Source organism: Mauremys mutica, chromosome 4, assembly GCF_020497125.1.
Source record: "Mauremys mutica isolate MM-2020 ecotype Southern chromosome 4, ASM2049712v1, whole genome shotgun sequence".
Taxonomy (NCBI): Eukaryota; Metazoa; Chordata; order Testudines; family Geoemydidae; genus Mauremys; species Mauremys mutica.
Window position 1 is genome coordinate 20,260,234 of NC_059075.1, and position 27,501 is coordinate 20,287,734.

The 27,501-nt window shown below is 39.9% G+C and overlaps 2 protein-coding genes across 6 annotated transcripts in view; one reads left to right on the plus strand and one right to left on the minus strand.

The window, feature by feature from the left end:
• Positions 1 to 6,043, plus strand: part of PPP1R13B (protein phosphatase 1 regulatory subunit 13B) — a 122,870-nt gene extending 116,827 nt beyond the window's left edge. For all 4 annotated transcript variants that reach the window (XM_045015751.1, XM_045015753.1, XM_045015755.1 and 1 more), the window contains 3 exons: positions 438 to 604; positions 3,201 to 3,400; positions 4,300 to 6,043. In XM_045015751.1, the coding sequence (XP_044871686.1) occupies positions 438 to 604; positions 3,201 to 3,400; positions 4,300 to 4,341 (409 nt within the window). In that variant the 3' untranslated portion in view covers positions 4,342 to 6,043. The remainder of the gene's footprint in view (positions 1 to 437; positions 605 to 3,200; positions 3,401 to 4,299) is intronic.
• Positions 6,044 to 6,454: 411 nt separating this feature from the next.
• Positions 6,455 to 27,501, minus strand: part of ZFYVE21 (zinc finger FYVE-type containing 21) — a 31,464-nt gene continuing 10,417 nt past the window's right edge. Inside the window, exons 3-8 of one of the 2 annotated variants that reach the window (XM_045015760.1) lie at positions 25,084 to 25,252; positions 22,565 to 22,640; positions 19,275 to 19,366; positions 18,248 to 18,301; positions 15,461 to 15,603; positions 6,455 to 7,412 (exon numbers count right to left, since the gene is read on the minus strand). In XM_045015760.1, the coding sequence (XP_044871695.1) occupies positions 7,377 to 7,412; positions 15,461 to 15,603; positions 18,248 to 18,301; positions 19,275 to 19,366; positions 22,565 to 22,640; positions 25,084 to 25,252 (570 nt within the window). In that variant the 3' untranslated portion in view covers positions 6,455 to 7,376. The remainder of the gene's footprint in view (positions 7,413 to 15,460; positions 15,604 to 18,247; positions 18,302 to 19,274; positions 19,367 to 22,564; positions 22,641 to 25,083; positions 25,253 to 27,501) is intronic. The other variant, XM_045015761.1, reaches the window with a different exon arrangement.

Here is a 27,501-nt window from a genome sequence, read left to right on the forward strand (position 1 = left end):
ATTGGGAGAACCCACCTTAGAGAACTCCAGTTACTACACAGTGAGTAATGTTTCCTTGTCCTGCAGCACTTCTGTAGTGTATGTGAGGAATTTAGAGAGCTGGCTTTGCTGAGCTATTTCTCGCCCTTCTTGCCTTGCCCTCTACTCTCTAACCAGTACAAGCCTCTCTGCCCTTTAAAGCTAACATACTGCAGCCTTGTAAAATGTCATGAAAACTTACCATTCTCATTAAAATCTGTTGCCCCAATTGGCTACAGTGGGGTCAAAATTTCATCTAGGGTATTATTTAACTTTTATGTGGAGAATGTTTGTGGCACAAGTAAAAACGTAATTGTCTTTCAAAAGTAACTTCTAAAGGATGACTGAACCCTTTGTTGGAGGTTGGATTTGTAGGGTTCCTGGCCCATTTTGATGTCTAAATGTTGGCTTTGTTTCAGGACGCCTTTGCATTGTGCAGCTTCTTGCAATAGTGTTCATCTCTGTAAACTACTTGTAGAATCCGGGGCAGCAATTTTTGCTTCAACTATAAGTGATATAGAAACTGCTGCGGACAAGTGTGAGGAGATGGAGGAGGGTTATATTCAGTGTTCCCAGTTCTTGTACGGTAGGTTGCCAAGTGTATATGTTTGATAATTCCCTTTACAAACCTTTAAAACGTCTCTGAAATTCAACTTTTCTTCTCTGTCCTGACTACCAAGTTGCTAGTTAAATTCTGTATCCTCCACATAGGTCTTTGAAACTAGCATTGCCCTTCCCTACACTCTCCTCCATTCAAAATACTGGTGCCAGAATATTTTCTTGGCTGTTTCTTTGGCCATGTCACCCCTCCTTCTTCAAGTCAGCTCACTGGCTCACTATGGCATTGTGCATGATTTTTAAACTTCTCTTCCTTCCTTTCTAGGAAACAGTTCTAATGATGATAGGGTTTTGGAGTTAGCAGGGTGTTGCCATGTAAATTTCACATGGAATTCTGTCAGGATAGCCCAGACTTCTAGCAGACCACACCAGGAGGCTGAAGATCTAAACTTATTTGAATTCCTTATCATGAGTAGTTATTCATGTTTTGTTCACTGAATTAATGAGACAGATGACCTACAGCTTTTAAGTTCAGTGCATATATCACAAGAGAAGCATCTTTCTAGAGGCAGCAATTAAATAAAATTAAGATTCTTACACCAAAAAGAGCGTAAAGACTTCATTAGGGTTTTAATATACCCCTTGAGGTAGATTTGCAGTTTGATGATATATACAGCAAATGCTGTAATAACTAGGCGGAGCCAGAAGACATAAGAACTCTAAACCTGTTGTGCTAGAGAATGTGTATGAGACTAGTATGAGTGATTTGCACTAGGGCTGTCAATTAATTGCAGTTAACTGACGCTCTTAACTCAAAAATTAATCACGATTAATCGCACTGTTAATAGAATACTAATTTAAATTTATTTAATATTTTTGAATGATTTTCTACATTTTCAAATATTGATTTCTATTACAACAGAATACAAAGTATACAGTGCTCACTTTATATTATTTTTATTACAAATATTTGCACTGTAAAAATGATAAACAGGAGTATTTTTCAATTCACCTCATAGAAGTACTGTAGTGCAATCTCTTTATTGTGAAAGTATAACTTACAAATGTAGATTTTTTTTGTTACATTACTGCACTCAAAGACAAAAGAATATAAAACTTTAGAGCCTACAAGTCCACTCAGTCCTATTTCTTGTTCAGCCAACTGCTAAGACAAACAAGTTTGTTTACATTTATGGGAGATACTGGTGCTTGCTTCTTTTTACAATGCCACCAGTAAGTGAGAACAGGCATTCACACAGCACTTTTGTAGCCAGCATTGCAAGGTATTTACATGCCAGATATGCTAAACATTTGGATGCCCCTTCATACTTTGGCCACCGTTCCAGAGGACATGCCTCCATGCGTGTTAAAAAAAAATGTGTTAATTAAATTTGTAACTGAACTCCTTGGGGGAGAATTGTAGGTCTCCTGTTGTTTTACCTGCATCCTGCCATATATTTCATGTCATAGCAGTCTCAGATGATGACCCAGCACCTGTTTGTTTCAAGAACACTTTTACAGCAGATTTGACAAAATGCAAAGAAGGTACCAATGTGAGATTTCTAAAAATAGCTACAGCACTCAACCCAAGGTTTAGGAGTCTGAAGTGCCTTCCAACATCTGAGAGGGATGAGGTGTGGAGCATGCTTTCAGAAGTCTTAAAAGAGCAACACTATGCGGAAACTACAGAACCCGAACCATCAAAAAAGAAAATCAACCTTCTGCTGGTGGCATCTGTCTCAGATGATGAAAATGAACATGTCGGTCTGCTCTGCTTTGGATTGTTATTGAGCAGAACCCATCATCAGCATGGACACATGTCCTCTGGAATAGTGGTTGAAGATGGAGACGGATGAATCTTTAGTGCATCTGGCATGTAAATATCTTGCGACGCCAGTTACAGCAGTGCCATGCGAATGCCTGTTCTCACTTTCAGGTGACATTGTAAACAAGAAGCGGGCAGCATTATCTCCTGCAAATTGTAACCAAACTTGTTAGTCCTACTTCAGCCAATTGCGGAGTTATTTTTTTGTACATAATTCTACATTTGTAAGTTCAACTTTCATGATAAAGAGATTGCACTACAGTACTTGTATTACGTGAATTGAAAAATATTTTGTTTTTTACAGTGCAAATATTTGTAATAAAAATAAAAGCACTGTACACTTTGTATTCTGTGTTGTAATTGAAATCAATATATTTGAAAATGTAGAAAACATCCAAATATATTTATTTAAACGGCATTCTATTAAGTGTGATTAATTTGTTTTAATTGCACGATTAATCGCAATTTTTTAAATCACTTGACTGCCCTAATTTGCATCCTTATTTCAACTAAAGTAAGGCCAACTAATTTTCAAATACACGTGCAATGAAAAGAAATAAACATGTTCCCAACCTTCTATGACAAGTTTTATGCCATATCAGGTTTTAATCTCCAATTAAATTCCTGGGTGTGGGGGGGGGGGAATTATAATGGAAACATGGACTGTCTTAAATTGCAGCAGAATGAAAGTCTCTCAGTGTGTTCCACTGGAGAGGAAGACCCAAAATCCCAAGTGGATAAAGTCAAGGTACTTTGCCATCTGTAATATTCTTGTTTAACTTTTATTTCTTGATAACAGGAGTACAGGAGAAGTTGGGAGTCATGAACAAAGGAGTAGTGTATGCTCTATGGGATTATGAAGCCCAGAATAATGATGAGTTGTCATTCCATGAAGGAGATGCCATTACTATCCTGAGACGTAAGGATGATAATGAAACAGAATGGTGGTGGGCTCGACTCAATGATAAAGAAGGCTATGTGCCTAAAAATCTTTTGGGGGTAAGTTACTTTAAGCTTCTTCCTTCCCTCTTGAACTTGGCCTATTGTTACACTTTTCCTTAGGTGGGAGACTAGAGGGAACTTCTAGAACCCATCAATGCAACTTCTAGGTAAATCATTGCTGCAGTGACACAAAGAAGGCAATCCCTCTTTCCCGGGGCCGGAGTGCACTTTCTCTGAGCATTACTGCTGTAGAAAAAGAAAGATTGTAATTAAGAATTTAACCCAGGACAGTAAACAGAACAGTAATCATTAGGCTGCCTGAAGTTTTTTTTAGGTTATAACTTTTTAATTAAATCTTTAACATATTAAATAGTGATATTTTCCATGAGATCAAACAAAGGGATAAAACTGGCTCCCTAAGTATAGTATGGTGGCTGTTGTGAGCAACCTTGATATTTGGTACATGAAAATATTTAAATAATTGGGATGTAACAAGTTTGTGGCATGGATCACTCCTGGTGGGAGTTTGTGTTCTATTCACCTGCCTAGAAGGTAGATGTGGTCAAAATGCAGATCGGAATTATGCAACAGGTAAACTTTAAATTTCTGACTGCATAAAGTGGTGGAAAGTTATACTCATTTATTGCCACCCGCTGAAGGATGGAAATAAAAATTAATAGCATTAGTTATTCAGGTAAGGAAACTCAAACCTCTAACAGTCTCCTCTTGAATTGTTCAGACCTGCATGTCACTTTGTAATCTAGAGAAATGTACTAAATGTGTCTGGTGGACAACAACATGTCAATGAAATGTCTTACCCTTTGCTGTACAATCCATTCATGTAATCAGAAGTAGCCTTTTGGCTGTAAGTGGGTTATCTGTTAATTATAGACTTGATTTTTCTGATTATCACACCTAAAGCTTGGGTATTTTTTACTTTTGATTTTGTTTTGCAGCTATATCCAAGAATCAAGCCTAGGCAACGAACCCTTGCTTGAATTCAGTTGTTTGGCAGTGCAGAACATGGCTGGTAACTGGAAGCTTAAACCCACACTGGAGTCATCTTTTTCTATCACATTTCAACTGGAGAAATAAAATTCTAATCTTTGTTTTTAATGGTGCTCTCTCTTATTGATGGACAGCAGTCAAGGGTTTTAAAATCTGCAGTTTGTAAATGAAGGTCATTCCATGTAACCCACCACTGACTGGGAGATGTACTTACAGTCTACAGTATTTTGTCAACTCCAAATACCAAAAATACTCTTATAGAAGAGTCCATGGGTGGAAGCTTCTTGTGTTAAATGTTCACAAATGTCATTTCCAAATTGCAGATGTGCTGTCCAATCTGTTCTAGTCCCCCAATAACTGTCCTGTGTCAAGATTTTGGATATTTTTTGACACCATTGAATGTTGTTTACTCATTACTGACTTAATTCTGTGTGTTCTGCAGAGAAGACTTTCACATGCTAAGTGCATAAGCAATCACCACGGCTCTATATACTCTAGGATTTAGAAATAAAGATATGTTAACTAATGTTCTAAGTCCTAGTCTAGGGCCTGCTCTACACCTAAGACTTAAGTCAACCTAGCTACATTGCTCAGGGCCGTGAACAATTTTACATCCTGTATCACAGTTAGGTCGACCTAACCCCTACCATACATGCAACTATTGAATGAGAAGTAGTTTACGTACAGCAATGGAAAAACTCCTTCCCTCACTCGAGGAAGCATCATGCTACAGTGCTGGAGCTGTGCCACTGTAGTGTAAAGATACTCTTTACAAAGCTCAAACAGAAGCTTTAGAGATGCTAGGATCTAGATTTTGTTTGCATTTAAATGACAAGCTAAAAGCATCAAAAACTACACTGTTTGTATACTTCTCAAAACCTCTACACTAATGTGTTCATTTTCTTGGTATTCAGCTTATTACACGAGTTTTACCTCTACTAATTTAAGTTACAGGTCCCACTCCCACTAACCTGTGAACTTGTCTGTTTGGAACAAAAGAACATGTAACAGTGGATTTGCAGTCAGATTAAAGGATTTGTATGTTTGATGGATGAAAGTGCAATAGTTGAGAAGGGTAAGAGTCTGATAAATTAAGAGGTACACTAACTTGAAGTCTGCCTGAGTAGTTGAAGGACTAAAAAGTGGAGAGCTAGTTGTGCTAATATTGAGAGTCAATGAGAGGAAGAGAAACAAGGAGTTTGAGGATTTGAGAATGGCAATAATTTGCTATTTTGGTAAGAACAGTTTCTGTGGTTCTTGGCAGCCCAACACCTATTGCCAGGGTGTGTTGTGTTATGCAATAACTTTTCCACTATATTGTAGTTTCAAGCAAAAAAAAAAGGGGGGGGCACTTCACTGGAGTTAATTGTACATGGTTTTATATACCAGAAATATATTTTGAATTTCTCGTAAGTTGTAGCCATGTGTCTTGAATTTTTTCTTCCATTAAAGTGTAGGCCAGTTGACTTTAACTCTTCATGTACAAGTCTTGTGTATAATTTATATATCATTTATGCAGCGCTGTAATTTGCTTTTACCACCATTTAACATTAATTGTATATATATTGTGGTGATGAAACGTGAAAGGGTATTGTTAAAGAACATTGGCTACATGAATGTGACAATTTCAAGAGCCTATGATGCACATTTACATGTTCTCTGGATGAGTGTATAATAAAATACTGCTAAGGCGTGGCTGCATTTTGAAGTGTTTATTTTAAAATAATGTTAGGCAATGGCCAAGTACTGTAACCTTTTTTCCACCTAACCTGCAAAACGAATCCACACTGAATGATGGTGATCACTTAGTACTATGCACATCCACTTGTGACTACTAAGAGGCTAGCTTGGCTGTACAAAGAGAAAAAGGCTTGAGATGCTGCACTGTGACCAGGTAGGCCCGGTCACTTAAAAAAAAAATGTTTTCACCTTAAGCTGCTGGCCTCCTTCAAGGCCAGTCTGAATGTTTGAACTTCATTCACTACCAAGTGCAGCCAGCAAACTCCTAGCTGTTTTCTTAGAACAGCTGAATACATGAGATTTTTCTAGTTCATGCTATAGTGCTTGAACAGACTATACCATTTAGACAGGAGACATGGGACATTTTTGAGTATTGTAAATAAATTTTTATTCTCTCTTCCACTCAAACCAAGAATACTGACGTCTTTAAGGTTGAAAGTTGCTTAAGTTGCTTAGCAAGTTGAAGTGAATACTATCTTGAGCATTTTGCTTATTTTAATAAGTATGAATTCATTTGATCCATAAGACTTGTACATTTAAAATACTGTATACGATATGTCCAAACATTAGTTACAATAATCTGATTAATTAGCAAAAGGTCATTACCACAAGTAAAATGAATATAAAACTTCAAAATCATTTTCTGGAAGCTTATATTTTCCTACGTAAGGGTGGCTCCAAGAGGTCACATTCATACAACCCAGTTTGCGGTATTTGGTGAAACTTATCTTTAAAGTCTTTGATCACATGTTGAGAGCCCAAAATGATTATTTCTATAAAAGGGTATCTAAGGCAGATTTCATTTTACATTGATCTTCAACATTTGGATAAGAAAAAAACCTGAGATCTATACCCAAAAAGCTATTCTCTGTAGAAGAGACTTACAAATACATTTGTTTGCTGTTTGTAGCCAACAAATTAAATACATATAGTATACATAATTGGTACTACAAAAATTGTGCTATACATTTTAGCTGTAGTGCAGGTCATACTTTCATTTTCCATATTAAGTGCCAATAAGAAGACTTAACAAAATAATATAAAGTCTTAAACGTGAGGCTATGTTTAAAGCATTAATTGTATACATATTGCACACTAGATAAGTGAATACTCATGGTTCCAAAATACTCACATTGCATTTGCCAGTGCTTACATAGTGAACCACATTTGGGGTAGAGAGGGGTTCATAATACCAATTACATGGATCAAAGTAACTAGCAAAAAGTGAGAAGCAGTTTTTCATCAAGCTGGTCTTTTCCCTCAGATCTCAGACAACTTGCTGCTGTTATTGGTCCCGGGATTCATAAAGGAGTTTTGCTGCCTAGGATTACAAAAACAAGACATATCATTGCAGTTTGCTATTTAGGCACCTCAGTGGTAAATAACAAACTTAAGGCCTCAGTCTTCCCCAAGAAACTACAGTAAAGCCCAAAAGCTGTAACTTGTTTTCAAACCCTGGCCCTTCTACAGATGTATAGTTTTCTTACATGGGAGAGAGACTAAATCATATTCTAGAGCTTACTATCATGCCACAACATCAATCAATTTTAATCAGATTCTCAAGGGGTAAAACTTCAGAATTTCATAAAAATATCTTGCAATCTTTAGAATAGTTTATCAGTTATCTGGCAGGTCTATCATGACAATTTCTTGTTGAGAAGTCATTTAGTGATGCTGGCTAGGTAACATCTTTCTAACCAAGTTGCTTATCTTATGTGGACATGCACCTTGTAATTTGTATTTCAAGGAATATTCCTCAGGAATAATACATCAGCCTTGGCACTGAAAAAAGTAATATCTGTTGGGGGGTGTTCTATGAAACAGTGAGTACAGTGGTAAACAGCCTTTTAAATGGTCTTTCTACAACATGAGTGATCTGACCTGTTTCCAGGTGAACTAACTCACTCAATGTATTTTCTTTTTAAACACATTTTTGCTATCAGAAATGTTGATTAAAGGGATTATAGAAAGCTTCTCACAGAGTAAGTAAATGCTACATGACTTCAAGATTGTTTACAAACTCTGGGAGGATTGCCAGAAATTCTCAACTCTGACTTCTTGATCAAGTTTGAGGTACTATATACCCTCTTGTACCCCCAGCTAAACCAGGATTAATAAAAGCCTAGCCCAGAGAGATTGCCTGAGGTCGGCCTGGAAAAAGTAGCTGACAGCCATGTTTGTTTGGGGTAGTAGAAAGTGGATTAAACAGCCGTGCCTTGCGAAAAGCAGAAGTCAGTACAAGCTGGGCCTTCTGGGAGAGATGTTAAAAGATGAAGCAAACTCTCTTCCTTTCTTGGGAGAGAACTGGAGGGGTGCAGATGGGGGCTCAAGACAGGGTTGGGGGCTCAGGGCAGGGGTGTGGGTTCCAGCCCAGTGGCGCTTATCTCAAGCAGCTCCAGGGTGGCAGTGGTGCACAGCGGGGCTAAGGCAAGCTCCCTGCCTGCCCTGGCCCTGCACCACTCCCGGCAGTGGCCAGCATGCCAGGAAATGGCTCTTGGAGGTGGGGTGGGGAAGGCAGCTCCACCATGCACTGCCCTTGCCTGCAGGTACCACCCCGAAGCTCCCATTGGCCACAGTTCCCCATTCCCGGCCAATGGGAGCTGCAGGGGGAAGTCCTGCAGGTGAGGGCAGTGCACAGAGCCCTCTGCCCACCCCCTACTGCAGGGACATGGTTCTGGCCACTTCTGCGAGGGCAGGGAGCCTGCCTTAGCTCCCCTGCTGCACCACGGAGCTGGCAATCCAGCAGGCCGGATTGAAAGCCTTGATGGGCCAGATCTAATAGATAAACTAACACTTTCTGTACTCTGAGATTCAGTTTAAACACTGAGCTCTTTTCATGTCAATTTTTAACTTGAACAGTATCTCTCACATCAAGACATTTGCTTATTCTTAACCAACAATTTATTAATTACCCAAAACCACATTAGTATATAATCAACAGTTCATTACTCAAAAAGACCAGCAGTCTTGCAAGCAATTATCACAGACTAGAATTGAGGCTCAGCAATTATATTAAAAACTAGTCAAATTACCAATATTTCTTATTACATTTACTTATGATCAACAATTCTCAATTCTTTAGTACCTAAAATATCACACTTCCAAAGATGCACTTGTCTTTAAGGCACTAACCACAATCCTCTGTTAGACTAGTCCAAAAGGGACAAGTTTAGATCATTAAAAGCAATTGCTTAAAACAATTATTTTCAATCTCTAATTCCTTTAGAAATCCAAACAAATTGATCTAAAATATGATTACTTGAGACTCACTAGAGTGTGGAGATTCAGCAAGGTAACTTAGTTATTTATACTGAAGAATAGAAGGGGAAATACCATCTTTGAAATGAAATTTCACCACCTCTGCTTATCCTCTTAACCTTGGGATGAGGGAGCGTCCTCTCCACATGACTGAGCTGGGTGTTGGTTGCATTTAGGATTCTGCAGCTACTGGGGTTAGGTTCTGTCAACTCTGAGTACATAGTGACCTCAGTTTTATACACTGTAGTTTCAGTGCTCATTGGAGGGGGGCCACCTTCCAATTCCTATAGGACACATACCAAGTAGGTACTCAGGTTTGAGCTTTATTTCTCTGCTGCTTCCATTAGTATCTAGCACATGCTTGTTGGTGTATAACAAATTTCCTTAATCCTTTTCTTAGCAGAGGCTTTAAATCTAAGTCATTTCAAAAACTACTTCATTATTTGCCTGCACAAATTGGGATCCCCCATTCTAAGCAATTTCTCTTAATATCCCAAAGTTATACCCTGCTGTATATCTTTACATTTCTCCTTCCTTGTGTCAGTCATTTCCTATTACTTCAAGAGCTCAACAATTTGAAAGGATTTTGTTGGTTTTATTGTAATCTTCTAAATATGGAGGACATACTCCATACATTCTTTGATTACAATATGCATTTCACATTATTTAGGACTTACAACAGAACAAGAGCCATTTTCCACATACAGGATATAGATCTGACTCACAATGCAAACAAATGTGCCATTTCTAATTTGGGGTGAAAGATGATTCACAATAAATTTGATTTACAAGGAAACAATGTAGAGTTTATAACTTTGGATGAAAACATGTGGCTTGGATTTCTTGGGGTAACAGCCCAATTTAACATTCAATTTTATAGCCACAGTTCTAAGTTGTTCAACTTGCAGCTTCCCCACCCATTTCTTTTCTTGACCCACTCAATGTGCAATAGGCCACTTTTGTTTGGAAACTCGGAGTTCTTTTTAACTAGGGACAGAGAAAGAGGTTTATACATCTGCATATTAGGAGAGATTCCTGCCTAGGTGATTAACAATACTTATTTAGCTATTTTAGATTCTGTAGCTGGAGAGGGGAACACTCAACCTTGGCTCATCTGTGGGTCCTTACTGTCACGTGATGTGAACCATTTTCTCATTGTCCTCATAGGCAGATCTTATTTTGAGATAAACAGAGGTAGATGGCTTTTCTAATCCGAGGGCCAGAAGGAACAATTATTAGTTAATTATTCAAGACATCTGTCCCAGATATCCCAAACACTCCCTATTCATCTAACGATTGCTTTTGCTCTTAGCCCAATATCAAACTGTGAACTTACATTCAGTTGGTTTTTCCCTCAGTCACTGCTTTCTAAAATACTTTCCCCCACCCACCCCCATCCTACCTTCTTGGTTCCTAGATGTACAACTTTGCCTTGAGCTGCATAAAAAGACGTTATTCAAGTGAGCCCAGCTTAGCCCAGTTCAGATCACTCTGTGGAACTGACCAGTTATTTACTATTCTAATTTTGCATCATCTGCAAACTTTACCAGGAATGACTGTTCACTTCCAGATCACTGATAAGATATTGAATAGCAGTGGACTAAGAACACATTGCACTGGAAACCCTCCCAATGGACTATGATTCCCCACTTACAGAGAGCTAGCCAGTTTGTGATTTATTTTATGTGCTGCAGATTCTGTATAGTACTAAAGTGTTAAATCAAATGCCTTACAGAAGTACGCCAGTTACCTTTGTCAACCAAATCTGTAATCTCCAAAAAAGAGAGTGAGTCTGACAAGGCTTCTTCCATAAAACCATGTGATTAGTATTAAGTTGCTGTGCTTTAATTCTTTACTGATTGCATTCCACATCAACTGCTAACTGTGGTAAATATGCACATGTATATCAAATAGAGCAACAGATGAAGATTAGATTGTCTGTCCCTGTGTAAGAGGTGATAACAGCTGAGCTGAATGTTCACTGCCAGTATCCCAACATGCAGAGCTTGGATTTGGCAGTTTTGACACTCTAGCCCAGTGATACTCAGACTTCAGTGGTTCAGGAGCCAAATTACTGATCAACATTATCCAAAAGAGTCACAATAGTGTGAACTCATTGTTTCACTTACTACTTTTATTATAGACACATACACACAGCAAAATGATTGACCAAGTATTACTTTATCAACTACAATTGGTTAATATAGTAAAAGCATCGGGAGTGGTTGTTTTAATATCATGTGCTGCAAAGAGCCATAAGAGACACATTAAAGAGCCACTGGTGGCTTGAGAGCCTCAGTCTGAGCATCACTGCTCTAGTCCCTCATTCTGTTAAGATTTAAGCTGAGGCTCCCTACTGGAATTTTATTATTTTCCTGCTTAGGAATACTCTCAAGCTGCACGTTAAAACAGTGAGGTCTTAGATTTTTTACTGACTGTTCTAGTGTTCAGGAAAAGGGAATCAGAGTGAACCTTCCCTCCCACTTAACAGCTTTAATAATGGCACAGAAGTGGTAGTTTCCATAGTAGCAACTGACTGATTTTGTGGGAGAGGACTTCTTAAATGAAAACGTGGAAGCTTTCAATATGATTTCAGGACACTGAGGAAGTCAAGTTTTAGATGGACTTCAATTCACACTTTCAGGGACGGGAACTTGCATTCTGATTTTCTTGAAATACTCTTAAGGAAAGCAGCTTGGGAAGATTAAAGTTGAATATTTCAGACTATGCAGCTTAAAATAAATGCAACACACCCATCTAGTCATTAAGATAATGCTAACTCATTCGGCCGCTTTCCTCTTCCTTTTGGAGGAACCACACTGCCACTTGAAAGAAACTGTTACAGTAGTATGCTCTTGGCTTTTGTGATTGACATATTAAACAGACAATTAATGCATCTAAGAACCTGCCTCATCTATAGATCAGATGTGGAGGCAGTCTCAGGCTCATCTAGGATAGAGAGACCACTACCTGGCTGGTCAGGGCAGATGTGGAAAAGTTGCTCTGACCTTTTGCTGGAGTGTGGAGGAGTGAGTCAGTCATGAGCAGTGCTCACTGACCCACACTTGGAAACCAGGAGGATCTAGCCTTTAATTATTAAGGAAGGGTTTTTTTTTGTTTTTTTTTAAAAATACACACATGCCAGTATATAGTTTCTCCTCTGACAGAGTACATCTTTGCTGCCATAGTTTTAAGGGTGGGGGGGGAGAGGGGGGGGAGCTACTGAACTGGTTGGTGGAAGTCACTGACCAAGCACTTGAAACTATGTTTTGTTGAAGTGCAAAACTAGCTTTCGACAGCAGTAGCCTCTTCTGCACGTGCATAGGAAATATTTTATTTTCAGCTTGTTCTACTAGTTCAGTTCAGTATCAGAGGGGTAGCCGTGTTAGTCTGGATCTGTAAAAGCAGCAAAGAATCCTGTGGCACCTTATAGACTAACAGACGTTTTGCAGCATGAGCTTTCGTGGGTGAATACCCACTTCTTGCATCTGAAGAAGTGGGTATTCACCCACGAAAGCTCATGCTGCAAAACGTCTGTTAGTCTATAAGGTGCCACAGGATTCTTTGCTGCTAGTTCAGTTCAATAACTAGTTCAAAGTTAAGAAACAGACCAGTAGTTAAAAGCAGTAAAGCTTGTTTTCCTCTTTCAATACATGAATTAAAGTGAGGTGAGAGAGAGGATTTGGTCTACTAGATCTAAGATCTTGAAGGATATGGTGGCCAGAAAATCAGTTCAACTCACTTGCTACAGATAATACTTTTGTTAAAATAAGTCACTTAGTTTTGTATATCAAAACTGTATTGAAAATCCCTTTTCTTATGTATCCAGCACATTTAAGGTAGTTTGATTTAATATAAAAATTTAAAAAAGTGATGTTTGTGCATCTTTAATTTAATTCTAATTTTCATCCCCAAATAGAACTTTACCCAAGTCTAGTAAATGTAGTCACCATTTTAACAAATGTTAATCTGAATAATTGCAATTACATAGCTCAAAGTGTACAGATATGTATCCTCAGCAAAAAGTACCACCATATTTAGTGTAAAGGTGGAAGTTACTTGCAAATCAACATGTTTGAATGGCTACCAACCAATAAGAATCAAACTTTTTATTACGAAAATAAGGACAAATGCAAAATAAGATTTAAATAGATTTAAATAATTTAAATCAGCAAGCAGAAAACTTATTTAAACCTGATTTATGTCACTTTGATTTAAATCAATTCATTCTGCTTTCCAACATTAATCTAACCTTTAAACCAAAATCCTTTTGGAATGTGTTATGGCTGGTTTTAATATCTATTTGCAAAATTAAAATTTTATTTGTGATTTCCTTAAGGTTATGGCTGATTTGTGAAATAAATTTATCAATTTGGAGCAGCATATATATCATGGTAGCCCCCAGCAGTCCCAATCAGGATTGGGGTCCCATTGTGCTGGATGATAAACAAAAAAAGTAGTCACATGCATCCGACCAAGTGGGTATTCACCCACGAAAGCTCATGTTCCAAAACGTCTGTTAGTCTATAAGGTGCCACAGGACTCTTTGCTGCTTTTAAAAAAAGTAGTCTTAGCTGGGAATCAAAGAAGTTCTAAAAGCCCAGGAATCAGGAAACAGATCTTATAGAGGATGCAGTGTTTCAGAGCAGTTATGAACTATACAGATTTTTGCAAGTCAGGCAGATGTTTATTCTCTTTAGTTTACTTGTCAATTCACCCTGTATAGTTCATTATACCCCAGTATTAACTGTACCCAACTACTAATTCTAGTTAATGCAAAACAGATTCACATTTTTATTGACGATCTGGAATAAAACCAAGTGAACTGAAAACCTTTGCAGATGACACAAAAAGGTTGAGGGAATGGTAAATTATGAAGAGTACAGGTCACCGATACAATCCTATCTGGATCATTTGGTAATACAACTAACTGTGAACATATACAGCTATGAGCAAATAATGTAGGCCATGTTTACAGTACAGGAAGCAGTGACTGAATGATTTGGGGATCATGGTGGATAGTCAGCTGAATATGAGCTCCGCATTGCAATACTGCAAACAAAAGGGCTACTGAGATCCTCAGATGCAAAAACAGAGGAATCTCAATTAGGAGTAGCAGGTTATTTTACCTCTGTATTGGGCACTTATGAAACAGCTGCTGGAATACTGTTCAATTTTTAAAACAAGATTGGATGTTTATCTAAAAGATCTGCTCTAGGAATTATTTTGGGAAAGTCATATGGCCTGTGTAACATAGGAGGTTAGACTAGATGATCACAATGGTCCCTTTTGTTCTTAAAATCTATGAAGTATTCCACGGTCCCTCTATCAATTTAGCATTAAGAATAAAGATAACTTTGGAACTTAGAGAAACCGAATTCCTGATTTTTTAAAAAAATGTTACAGTATGAAAGATATGGCCATCTGGTCTAGTTTCACTGATTTATAACTGTTTCACAAGGCTGACGTTAAGGTTTAGCAAGATTATGTTCTTCCCCTGCATCTGGTGTTCTGTTAGTGTACCAACAACATGCCCTGTCTGCTGCTGTTTGATATATTTTATGTATTATCTTGCTCCCCCAGTTACTTAGGTCTGAACACACAGTGCACTGTTCTTAACCACAGATACTACCGTTTGTTGTTGGTTTTTTGGTTATGAAAGTGAACTACAGTAGAGTCCAGGATTATTACATAAGAACTAAGGGAAACCTAATGCAGGTTTTGGTATTTTTGTGTGCGACTAACATGCATACAAGATGAAACCCTTGGAAGTGAAGGCTCTAGTTTGTAATCTTGTCAAATACTGAGTATCACTCAATCCATGGCATCTGGAAATCCATTTACCACCAAATATTAAAGCCCCAGAGTAAAGACAGTTTCCCTTGCTTGCTGTAACCACTCAGTTCCCCCCTACCCATTTAAATGCCACACCAGCATGTTTTCTAGACCTCAGCAGAAGCCAGTCCTGTAGACAGAGTATGGTCTATCTAGTATAAGATGGGTTATGGCCTTATGTTTATAGTACAGTCACAACTAGTTGTTTTGCACAGAAATGGTGACCAAACTTAAGGTGATCAATTTTGAACGTTAAATGTATTTTACACAAGTTACCTTATGCATAGCTGCTAGCCAGGCTGCTGACAGCTTCTTGTTAGAATTGAAGTCTTCACTGGCAGTAAATTTCATCTGTGTGAGCTCCTCTGACCCTGGTACCTTATACTGCAGGAGCATACCTGTGGCACGAGTATTGCCTCCTGAAAAGGGAAAATTAAAGTAGAGTCCTGAACAAGCAGTAGGAGAACAAAGTATTTAGCCACTGGAGAAACAAAAGAAGAGGATGGTGTGTCCATAATCACCAATATAACTCATTCCCAATACCACTTAAATGCTTTAAATGTCTTGCATTAACAGCTGCAGCTATTGAATGCTACTGTGTGAGTATGAACCACAGTGTGTTACCACAACCCAAAGCCAAGAATGCACTGTCAGAATATCACTCAGGGAAGCTAGCAGCAAAGGGAATTATTGTTGAAATAAAGCAATTTATACACAGACATTGCAAGAACACCTTTCTAGCTTGGAATTTTTTTAAGTGTTAAAAGTCTTAAAAATAAAATTCATGGCAATTCACCACAGTATCTTTGCAGCTTGCGAACAATGGAAGTTGTTATTCTTGTGAGATTTAACCATTGTTCATATTTTAATTTAAAAAAGAGGGGTCCTTGCTTGATAGGAAGTCAAGCTCATCGCACTGAAAGCTTTCTGGTCTCTACCAGATAGGTGGGAGGGCAGGTGGCCTCATGGTGGAAGCCTACTGTGAGGCCAAATAAATCCTGAAAGTATCAGCATATGGGGTGTTTCTGCCACAGAGGATGGATCCACTCAAGGAACTGTGTGGGAGAGCACCCCACCTTCTAGAATTTATATTCTAGATGTGATTTTAAGTTATGATATTAATAGGCCATCCAGTGAAGACGAGGGAAGTGAGGAACACGCATAGGAATCAGGTTAGCCTAAAAGTCAAGAAAGGTTAGTATGGAGTAACATGTAGCAATGGCCATATCCTTCATACTGTAACGTTTTGTTTGGGGCATTTAGTACACTATTATAGGGTTAACTAAGTCGCCAGAACCTTCAAAAACCAATCCCCTTGGAGGTCACCTCACCTGCCTGATCCAATGCTCCTTATGCATACAAAGGCCTCATTTATTTCAATGACAAGATTATCTGCATATGGGGTAGGGCCCTAAGGGGGCAGTATCCTTATGGCACTATGTAAGAGAAATCCAGGCACAAAGATAATCTTGCACTAAGCTTCTGACCACAAGCCCCATAATTACATTTATGAGTTAACATGTTTTTCAGTCTCTTTGCAAAAGGAGCAATTAGATTCCTCTGCCCTCTCCAGTTTACCTAGTTGGATTATAAAACTGAGTGCCTAACTTTCACTGTACTGGGACCTTGACCAATTTCAGATTGTTGCAAACGTGATTACGTGATCTACCAGTAAGCAAAAGTCAGTAGTAGGTTACATAAACAATACAGCACACAGCAAGACAGGAGAAAAACAAATATAGTAACCAGTATTTTCTCTTCATGATTTGCTTAGTCACAAGCCCATCTTTCCACCCAAAACAAAACAAGCAACCCCTCCCACACTACTTGGGCAAATGGCTAGCTTCTCCCCTCAAAGGGGCAGACAATCCTTATCTTAAGAATCAAATCATGCCAAAGATACTGACTGTCCAAATTTAAGGTTTTTACGAAGATCCACTTTTAAAATCTCATGACGTGCCAATTACATATGCAATACATTTCGTGTACATATAACTCTACATACCCAGCTACACAAGACAACTGTTAAGATTGTATATTGAAGCAGAATAGCAAGATAACTATCCATTTTGAATATGCACACTTGCCCATGTATTGGTTACCAAAGATACTTAAAGAAAATCAATTTATTTACAATATTTTGTTATGAGCACTAGAACAAAGCTTCCAACTGGTGCTCAATAATTTCTATTGTGATTTCACTACTGCTTTGGTCTACAAACTGGCCCAACAGCAAACTGTTTGAGCACCAGTATTTTCTCTTCATGAGACATAAGTGGAAGAAACTAAACTGTCTTAGTTATAGACCTACAACTCCAAAGCGATACTAAATTTTGGTCACTTTTTGAATGAAGTGTAAGTTTCCGTTTCCCTAATTTGGCATGTTAATTATGGGTAGTTTTTGCTGAAACTGCAGTGATGCATGTTAAAGATATTCTAAAATAGTTTCCAATGTCAAGGCTAGCGTTCCCTGTAATTGCCTCTCCATGAGGAATGAGTGACTGCCAGTGATCAAGTTTAAGACTTATGAGGACAGTATCTTCTGTTTCCACCACATCTTATTCTATTCCTTCCATTTACCCATTCCCTCTGCTCCCTCATTTATTCTATAATCGACATTCAACACATCCATACCTTTCTTCCTCTATCCATCCTCCCATCTTGAGCAGCAGTACTTTGGTCGCTTCAGGACGTGAACACTAGTGCCCACCCATTTGTGCAGCAGGAAGTGGGAGATGCATAGTGCCCGTCAGCAAGGGGAATAGCCACAAATAGCTGATTTAAGGGAGCCCTGATCAAGGCAGAAGTATTTTAAGTCTTCCTCCAATAGTCAAAATATTCTCCACTTTAGAATTTAGATTGGATAATTTCTGTGTGTTCCTATTCTTTCTAAGGGCATCACACAAAATACATGTTTAAATCTAACACTTTTAAACACAGGTTGTCCAAAATTAATTTCAGTCAGATCTGTAGACCACAAAGAGGAGAGGAAGAAAGCAGCACTGAAAAAGGGCATCATAACAGCATGCTCAGGTGAATCAAGTTCACAACAACATTGCTGACCTTCAGTAATGTGTTGGCTCTCCAGAAGGCTGGTATAAGTGTGAATATCTTTTTCTACATCAAGAAGGTAGGCAAGCAGTGAGAAGAAAAATTAGTCAGAAGAGTAGTGAATAAAGAAATTAAAGGAGCATTAAGTTACACTCAAATAGCCACACATTTGGTTGATCTGAATATAGGAGTTAGTTCATTAGACAGAAATTACACAGTGACTACACTGATCCCACATTCTAGATGCGAGATTTACAATGAAAGTCCAGTAGTACTTGACAAAATTATTAATGGCAAAGAATCACTTTAGAAATCTTTGTTCCCATTTTTTATTTAGTGTACTCTAATACTGGGTGTGTGCCTGATGAGCATACTTTGTAGGACTTGGGTAAAAGTTAGTGACCCCATTCAGATTTCGGTTGGCCATAATCAGGGGTCAGGTGAAAAGTAAAACTCTGCATGAGTGTTTGGTTAACTACATCTAACTGGTATGTGGTTAACAGTTTGTTAATTTGATAATACTAATTGGTCCCAATCTGTGGTTAGACTCTTACTTCTTAACATGTTATAGATAACATCCTCTCTGACACTGCACTTCCACCAACTCCAGAGTCTATCCCTTATAATGTTTGCTTCAAGCAAAAGCAGGCCACATCTGGGTCCTGATACTTTCCATTCTGATGACCAAAGTTCTTCTCCAGCACTACCCCCACTCAATCAAGAGTGCATCTCTATGGTTCAGAAGTGGGAAGCGGCAGCAGAGCATATGTCCACTGTCACTTGATTTAAGATACAAAGTTCTATTGGGTTGAGGATCAAAAGGTCAGAAGTCAATTCTGAATTCTTGAGTTCTCTAAAATGCTACTGTCAGCAGCCACAAGGATAGGCTTCCAAATGCTGCCTCTGTACTCAGAGTGAAATGAAGCACCCACATCTGAGTTGTCAGGGTAAAAGAAGGTGGATTGTTTTATTAGGTTAAAGAAAAGCATTACAAATTCATAACTTATGACCATTAGTTTAGATTCATTGCAAGATTTACCTCCAGGAGTAAATCCCTCTGTAAGTATCTGGACAGTTGAAATCTGTGCAATTTCAATTTCATAATGGCTGTCTCCATCCAGAAACAAATATCTACACAACAGAAGAAAACATTGCTTCTTACAAGTGTGTCAGTTTTCAAGTTTACAAAATAAGTCTGATTCAAGAGAAACAACAGGTTCTACCAACAGTATCCTGGCAGTTTATGTACTTTAACACAAACCTCACAGGGATTAATTACTACAGTCTTAATCACAAGCAGTAAAGATAAAAGCTTTTCTTCCTAATACAAAAAACAAACTCAATCAACCAACCAAAAAAAGAACTCCCCTCCCCCTCAACCTTCTGATCTTCAGTTAAAGCCAGTTTAAAACTATGAGACAGACTGCCAGGTGCCTCTTGCAAAACTTCCTGCAGAGCATCCTCAAGAGGGAAAGTAACTGAGGCTTTTTTGAAAGACATTGTCTAACCATCTACAGTCTGAGGATCACACACAGCTCTGTGGAGGCTGGAACCTTATGCATGAGTTCCATTTTTAAAATAAACATTTTGAAACAATTTTTTCAATGGTTAATTTTTTCCTCTCATGCCCTCTCAACCAGTACCCTTTCCATTACTGTTGGCAACACATTATTTATATTCCAATAGCACCTACAGGTCAACTAGGGTTGAGATCCCACTGTACTAGGCACTAAACAAACACACAACAGAAGACTGCACCTACCCCAAAGTGGTTAAAAACAAACAAAAACTACACACAGTAGGCAAAAAAACCAAAAACAAACGAGGAGTCCGGTGGCACCTTAAAGACTAACACTTTTTTGGGGCATAAGCTTTCATGGGCAAAAAACCCACTTCTTCCCCACGAAAGCTTATGCCCAAATACCTTTGTTAGTCTTTAAGGTGCCACCGGACTCCTCATTGTTTTTTGTGGCTACAGACCAACACTGCTACCCCCCGATACTAGACAGCAGGTAGTTTGTTTAAAATTACACTACAATTTCTTTCCACTTTTATTCACAATCAACCAACCATCCCTCTATCCTATCCACCTCCAATAGAGCAATACTCCACCTCCCTCTGGTTGTAGGAGTTTAAATTAAGAAACTTGTCAAAATTATCTGAAGGCTTCCTCCTGGCTATTTCATCTCCCACACAGGAACCTCCCTTCTCCCAGGGCACTCACCTGGTCTTTTGCATGCCACAAGTCCACTAGCAACCAATAACTTCCATCCCCCACTGAGGAGAGGGGCCCTACACTGCTCCTCCATTCTTCCTACCACCTAACCCCACAACCTTGGGATCAGCAGATTCTCTTCTCCTCCTCCAGAACCAGGCTTTCGTCTTTCAGAAGAACTCTAAAATTCACCCTTTCTTCAGTGTCCGTTACCAAACTCCTACTCCACACGCTGGTCCTCTCCCGCCTTAACTTTGCAAGACATGTGCCTGTCATCGTCCTGAGGATTCCGCTTGTATATTGTACCTCTTTATCCCCAGCATTCCTCTGATACAAGTTTTTGCAGATTAAAAGCTCTGAGGGGGTTAAGGACAATCTTCCTTTGTGTGTACATCACCTAATAGGTTTTGGAAGCTACCAGTATACAAATAAAAATTAGACTAGTCATGTGGACTGTACAGTAGCACACAGTATATAGAACTCATTTCTTATGGACAACCAGTTAGCAGACAGCAACAGTCTGTCACTACTTGCCTAGCCAGCTTCAAATTAATGGCTTACATGCAAAGTACTTCATAATATTCCATCATCAATTTCTGGAGCCATCCAAGTTTCTTAGGATATGTCTACATTGCAAAAAAAAAACAACCCAATTTAAAACAAAAAACAACCAAACCCGCCACACACACTGCAACAGCGAGTCTCAGCGCCCAGGTCTGCTGACTCAGGCTTGCTCTACAGGGCTAAAAATAGCAGTGTAGGCATTCCCACTCCTGCTGGAGGCCTGGCTGAAACCTGAAAAGGGTGGTTGATCTCAGAGCCCAGGCTCCAGCTCAAGCAGGAACATCTATGCTGCTATTTTTAACCCTGTAGCCTGAGTCCGAGTCAACTGACCCAGGCTAACATTCACTGCCGTGGGTCATTTTTTGCAATGTAGACATACTTTTAATGTAAGTTTTTGCTGTGATCAGCAAGGTTTCAGTAGCAAAAAAGCAACCAGACTCTGATGATGCAACATGTAACAATAAGCCCAAAAGGGCTTCCCCTCTGCTCATACCTAGGGCCCTACCAATTTCATGGCAGTGTGTCACTGACTGTGAAATAAGCCCTTCCCTGTGTAATCTGATCTCCCACTTGCTGCTGGGAGTGCCCCAGTCAGGGGGCTCCTAGCTGCATGTCCCAGCTGGGCTGGGGAGGGAGAGGACTTGTCCTTCCAGCTCCCGGAGCTTCCTGCAACAAAGGGAGCTCTTAGCTGTGCTCTTAGCTGAGAGTCCCTGCTGGGCTGGGGAGGGACAGGACTTGTCCTTCCCTTGCATAGCAGCTCTGGAAAGGAGAACAGGAAGGGGAAAAAAAAAATATCAGACCCACCTCTGAGTGCCTCCCCCTACTGCAGGAAGCTTCCTGCCCAGCACCGGATGTTCCTGCAGCTGGCCGAGACTTGTGGAGGTGGATCAGATACCCCCCTGCTCCTAGGAGCATCCCAGCCAGGGCGCTCTTAGTTGTGAGTCCCTGCTGAGCTGGGGAGGGACAGGACCAGTGTTCCCTCTAGTTTTTCCCAACCACGTGTGGAATTAATTTTGTTATGTGCACCAATATAACACATCACCTCTCCCTGCCGCGGCAGCTCCAGGGCTTGGGCTGCAGGATAAGCGCCCCTTCCCCGGCAGGTCGGGTCTGGGCCACCCCGGTTGTGCCTGGGGCCGGGCTGCAGCAGAGTTGGGGCCAGTGGAGGGCTGTCCCGGCCGTGGCAGGTTGGGAGCCGGGTTAGGTTAGGGCCAGGCATGGCAGCTCAGAAAGGAAAAGATCAGAACCACTTTTGGGTTGGGACCCCCACGGTTACAACACTGTGAAATTTCAGATGTAAACAGCAGAAAACGTGAAATTGACTAATTTTAAAACTCTCTGACCATGAAATTGATCAAAATGAACCGTGAATTTGGTAGGACCCATGTACCCACTTGCTGATTCTGGAAACATTTTAGAGCACATAAACCAGCAGGAAAGCTGTAGAGGCAACATACAAGCCCTCATGAAGAGCAGGGATGGGGAGATTAAACAAAAATTTAAAAACCTAACCAGATTTAACAAGTGCAGTTTCCATTCACATTTCTCACCTCTGGTTGTTGGAAAGTCGACAAACCATCAGCTCAGATTTTTCTGATGTTCCCCGAGCAACAGAGAATGTAGCACCTTAGTAGGAAAAAATCCCCAAGTATTTATTCAGTTATTCAAATGCTAAATTTGTAATTTAAGAAAGAAGTTAGCATATCAAAAACTTTTATAAACTTTTGCACTTAATGCACCTATCCTAATGGCTTGAACACTAAGCTATGTTATGCTCTCCATTTTACCCCATGTATCTTAAAAGTCTAATCCTGAAAAGCACATAAAAAGAGTTCACTGTGACCATGAGCAGCAAAATGGTGCAGCTGTAACTAAACATCCTGTGATCAGTTAAAATTTTTTCTCCGATGTGTTACTCCTGGAGGAATTCTATGCTATTGCGCGCATATTTTTATTTTTTTTGTGCAGAAAAAAGCTTCTGCTGAAATGCTGACACAGTTCTGCCTTTTTCCCCACCAGAGGGCACTGTGGTGCAGGAACACAGCAGCAGCTCCCAGCCAGCTAGGGAAGAGAATGAGCCTGTCAGGCCAGGCCCAGGAAACTGGAGCAATGAGGAAAAATAGCATGGGGCTGCTGGGGGGGGTCAAATAGGGGCTCATAAGGGCTAGTGGGGGAGGATAGACTGGGGCAGGGGCTGAATGGGAATTGAGGTGCAGGGCCACATGGTGATGGAGGAGGGAGGTGCAGGGCCACATAGGGACAGTGGGTTGCTGAATGGGAGCACAGAGACATGGGGACAGGGAGTGCAGGACCACATGGAGATGGGGAGAGGGGCGCACAGCCACATGGGGTCGGGGCAGATGTGCCTGACTGAATGGGAGAGGCTAGATGTCAGCCAGGGTCTGCATGGGGGAAGCTCCCTAACAATCCCTTCCAACCCCCCAAAAAACCCTGTTCAATACTTTTCCCGCTCATACCAAACAACCCTCCAAGTTCACACCCAGGCTCCTTCCCAGCAGTTTACTTCCCTCTCCCTCAACTCCTCCATTACCCCTGACTCCCCCAAGCATTTGCACTGCTTCTGAGGGGTGCAGGAAATAAGCTTCTGTATTGTAGTTCATATGAATTATTACTCAGAGTTCTGTATTAATATGCCTAGTAAGGAATATATTTGTCAAAAAAGATTTCCTGTTGTTACAGATATACTTGCCGACAGGTATTTTGAAATAAATGACCAAAAATAATTGAAACTGGAGTGATTATATTATGTTATTGTCACAAAATATGCAGAATTTTAAAATACTGTTTACCTGATTTAAGGTACACCCTCAACCTCAAAGCAAGAGGCAAAGAACAGTATCAAATGATTGTGGGACAGTTTCCTGCAGCTACAGTGGACCATTTTTGCCATCAAATGTTGCAGTTAGTAAAAATATTATAAAAACTTTTAGAAAAGTGTACAGAATATACAGTGAGATATTAAGATTTTATTGGCAGGTGGCCGTTCAATTCAGGACTGCCCCATGCTCAGATTTTCTTAGTTACACCAGTGTAAGTCAGGAGTTACTCCATCAAAGTTAATGAAGTTATACTACTATACATGAGAAGAATAAAATAATCCCCTTATAAATAATTTAAAAGCCATCTGTGCCTCACCCCCAGAGCACATTATAGAATAACCAGTGCACGACGTTATACATAATCCATGTGTAGATGTGTTCGCAGAGCATGTTTCCCACCCCATGAGAAGCGCTAATTTTGGCTGAGTCTTTCGCAAACCAAAGAGACCAAAAGTGTTAAAATTCAAAATGTAAGTGTTCTATAGAAATTGGTACATTCCTTCCTATGCTCATGGAGCTGTAGGACATCTCACCAGGAATGTGCATTCTAATTAGAGGTGTGCTCTTGCCTAACTACTGAAAATACCTATTAAAGTCACATTCAGCATCCCTTGAAAGGCATGTTCCCAATTTTAAATAGTCACAGGATATTTTAAAAATTTAACAAAGACATCAGATTCTTCATTTTTAAAATCAGTACAATTAGGGATCCAATTATATTTCATACTGCTCTTTAAATCTATTCACAGTTGACAGTTCAGTGACAATCACAGCCACCTACACAGTCTAGGGAGGAAGAAGAGATCAGAGGCTGAAATGAAGTTTGAAGCATGTATTCTCTATTATAAGACTTCAAAATTGTTCTCTTTACTGTTAAGAGTGTATTTGATCCACATTGTGTGTACAGGGATGTGATTTAATAAAAAGTGCAATATTACAAGAGAGCTATTACCTCATACATTCATCAGCTAGTAAGAGGCATTAAAGTTCCTTTGACTGTAGAAGCCGAACAGATCTGGCTAGATAACAAAATAATGGGCAAACAAGAAAAAAAAAAAAAAAAAAGACAGTGGGAAAGTATTTCAAAAGAGATTTCTAGAGACTGCAACATAGCACCTTACTTGACAACATAAGGGAATTAGTTCTGCTATTTATCTCAGTATTTGTTTGACACTCACTCGAATAACTATGTACAAGATCAAAACAATGGTTGTGCATGTATTACTTACCATTCATAAGCACTTTAAGCTGCTTGTCATAAAATTCTGTTTCTTTCTGAGAGATGAAAGCACATTCAGCACACTGGCGCACAGGATCTACAAAGCACATACGAGGCAGAGGCACTTTTTTACTGCAGCACTTGTCACAAAAGCACTTCCCACATCTCCGGCAGTGGTGCTAGGCAAAAAAAAACACACTAATATTACAAAAGATGCAATTAATAAGAGAGCTGATAATGTTACCACATCAACACTACTACTCCTGAAGCATTGGCATGCACAAGAGAAACTAGGTGAGCAAGTAACAAGATACATAGAGGGGAAAAAAACACTAGATATGGCTAATTAAGTGTCACATGATTCTAGAGATAGTAAGAAGTGCTAAAATGACATCTCTGGAGACTGGAACTCTAAAGACAGTCTAGCATGAGCAATAGCAGTGCAAGCTTCTTCAGACACCTGAGCACTGTGCTTCAGGTCTTACCAGAGTGCACAAGGGTGAAAAGGAGTCTCCATGGACCATTAGATCCTTGTCCTCACTATCAACAAGACTGCAAAATATAATGGTGGTTTGCATGTCCTCTTCACTTTCCATGGAGATTCCACTGGGCTCCATCCTCAGCCCACTCCTCTCCCTCCAAATATTTAATTCCATGTCTAATAGTGACAGAAGCAATTCCAGATTTTATAGACTGAATGATTTTTATTTTTAACCCTAACAGAAATATCAGTTAGTAGAACAAAGAAAAATTCTACAAGTGTCCAGTGAAGTTGGGATAATGGCAAATCATTGGCCAGCGTGATAAGGCCTATTTCACAGCAATTATAAGTTCGCAGCAAGTGGGCAGCAACGGCTATCCCTCAATACAAGGATGATACCTGCCAGGAGGAAAAGTCATTGATGAGCCTTAAGATAGGACTCCTCAGCTATCTGTGCTCTACAGGTTTTTCCACATACATGACAGGGGGTTGTTTGGAGAGAGCACAACTGCTGGCCAGGATATTATACGTTTTCCTTCTGCCTGTGCTGTTTCTCAGCCTTGTGCGCAAGGCAGTTCTCTTCAAAACAGCTGAGGCTTGATGTATGATGTGATGCCATTGCCGTCTACTGCCAGCCAGCTCTTCCCAATTTGTGAGGTCAACACCTCCCTTCTTAAAATATACTTTCAGGGAGTCCTTGTAGTGTTTTTTTGCCCCGTGGGTCCTCTTACAAAGACTATATTGAGAAAAGAGCATTTGCTTTGGAACACAAGTATTGGCAATCTACACACAATGACCAGCTCAACAAAGCTGATGTTTCATAATCTTCGCCTCAACACTGGTGATGTTAGCTGCAGAGAGAATGCTGGCCTTGGTGCAACAGTCTTCCCATCTAATATGGAGAATATTCCTAAGGCATCACTGTAGGTGCAACTCCAGATGCTTAAGATGGCTTTGGTACATCATCTAGGTCTCGCACCCATAAAAGGGAGTGGGGATGACCACTGTATTGTAGATCAGGAACTTAGCTTCCATTCGCAGATCTCTCAATAAAGACCTGACGAAGCAACTTTCCAAAGGACGTGTTGGCACAGCAGGTACTATGTTCAATCTCCACATCAAGATAGGTTGTGTGGGAGAGGCAGCTACCAAGGTAAGGGAAATGCTCAACATTTTCCAGGCATTCACCACCGATGACAATTTGTGGGAGAAGTGGGGCAACTTATCCTGGGACAGGCTGATCGAGCACCTTAGTCTTCCCAATGTTGCAGGAAAGTCCCAGGCTATGATAGCACCATAGAAAAGATCTAGGGTGGACTGCAACTCAGCCTCAGTGTGCATGGGGATAGCACAGTCGTCAGCATACTGAAGGTCTGTAATAACAGTCCTAGTGACCTTTGTTTTAGAACGAAGATGCCACAGGTTGAAGAGCTGGCCATCCATGTGATTCTTCAAGAATTGAGATTGAGTAAGGCAGTCACAAATAAGAATCAAGATCACAGCAACGTAGATTGAAAAAAAGGGTTGGGGCAATAACACAGCCCTGTTTGACATCAGTCTAGACGGTGAACGGGTCCATCTCTAACCCATTAAAGAGGACAGTGCCGGTCATCCCATCATGATGTAACTTGAGAACGCAAACCAACTTCAACGGACAGCCGGACCTAGAAAAGACCTTCCATAACGGTTCACAACTGAGGAAATCAAATGCCTAAGTTAGGTCAATAAATGCCATAAACAATGGCTGGTGTTGTTCTATACACTTCTCTAGGATCTGTTGTTCAAGAAGAATCATGTTAGTGGTGTCCCGAGACAGTCTGAAACCACATTGGGATTCCGGAAGGATACTTTGGCAAGAGGCAGGAGATTGTTCAAAAGGATGCAAGCAAGGATCTTCCCCGCAACGGAGAAGAGAGCAATGCCTCAATAATTTCCACACATTAACTT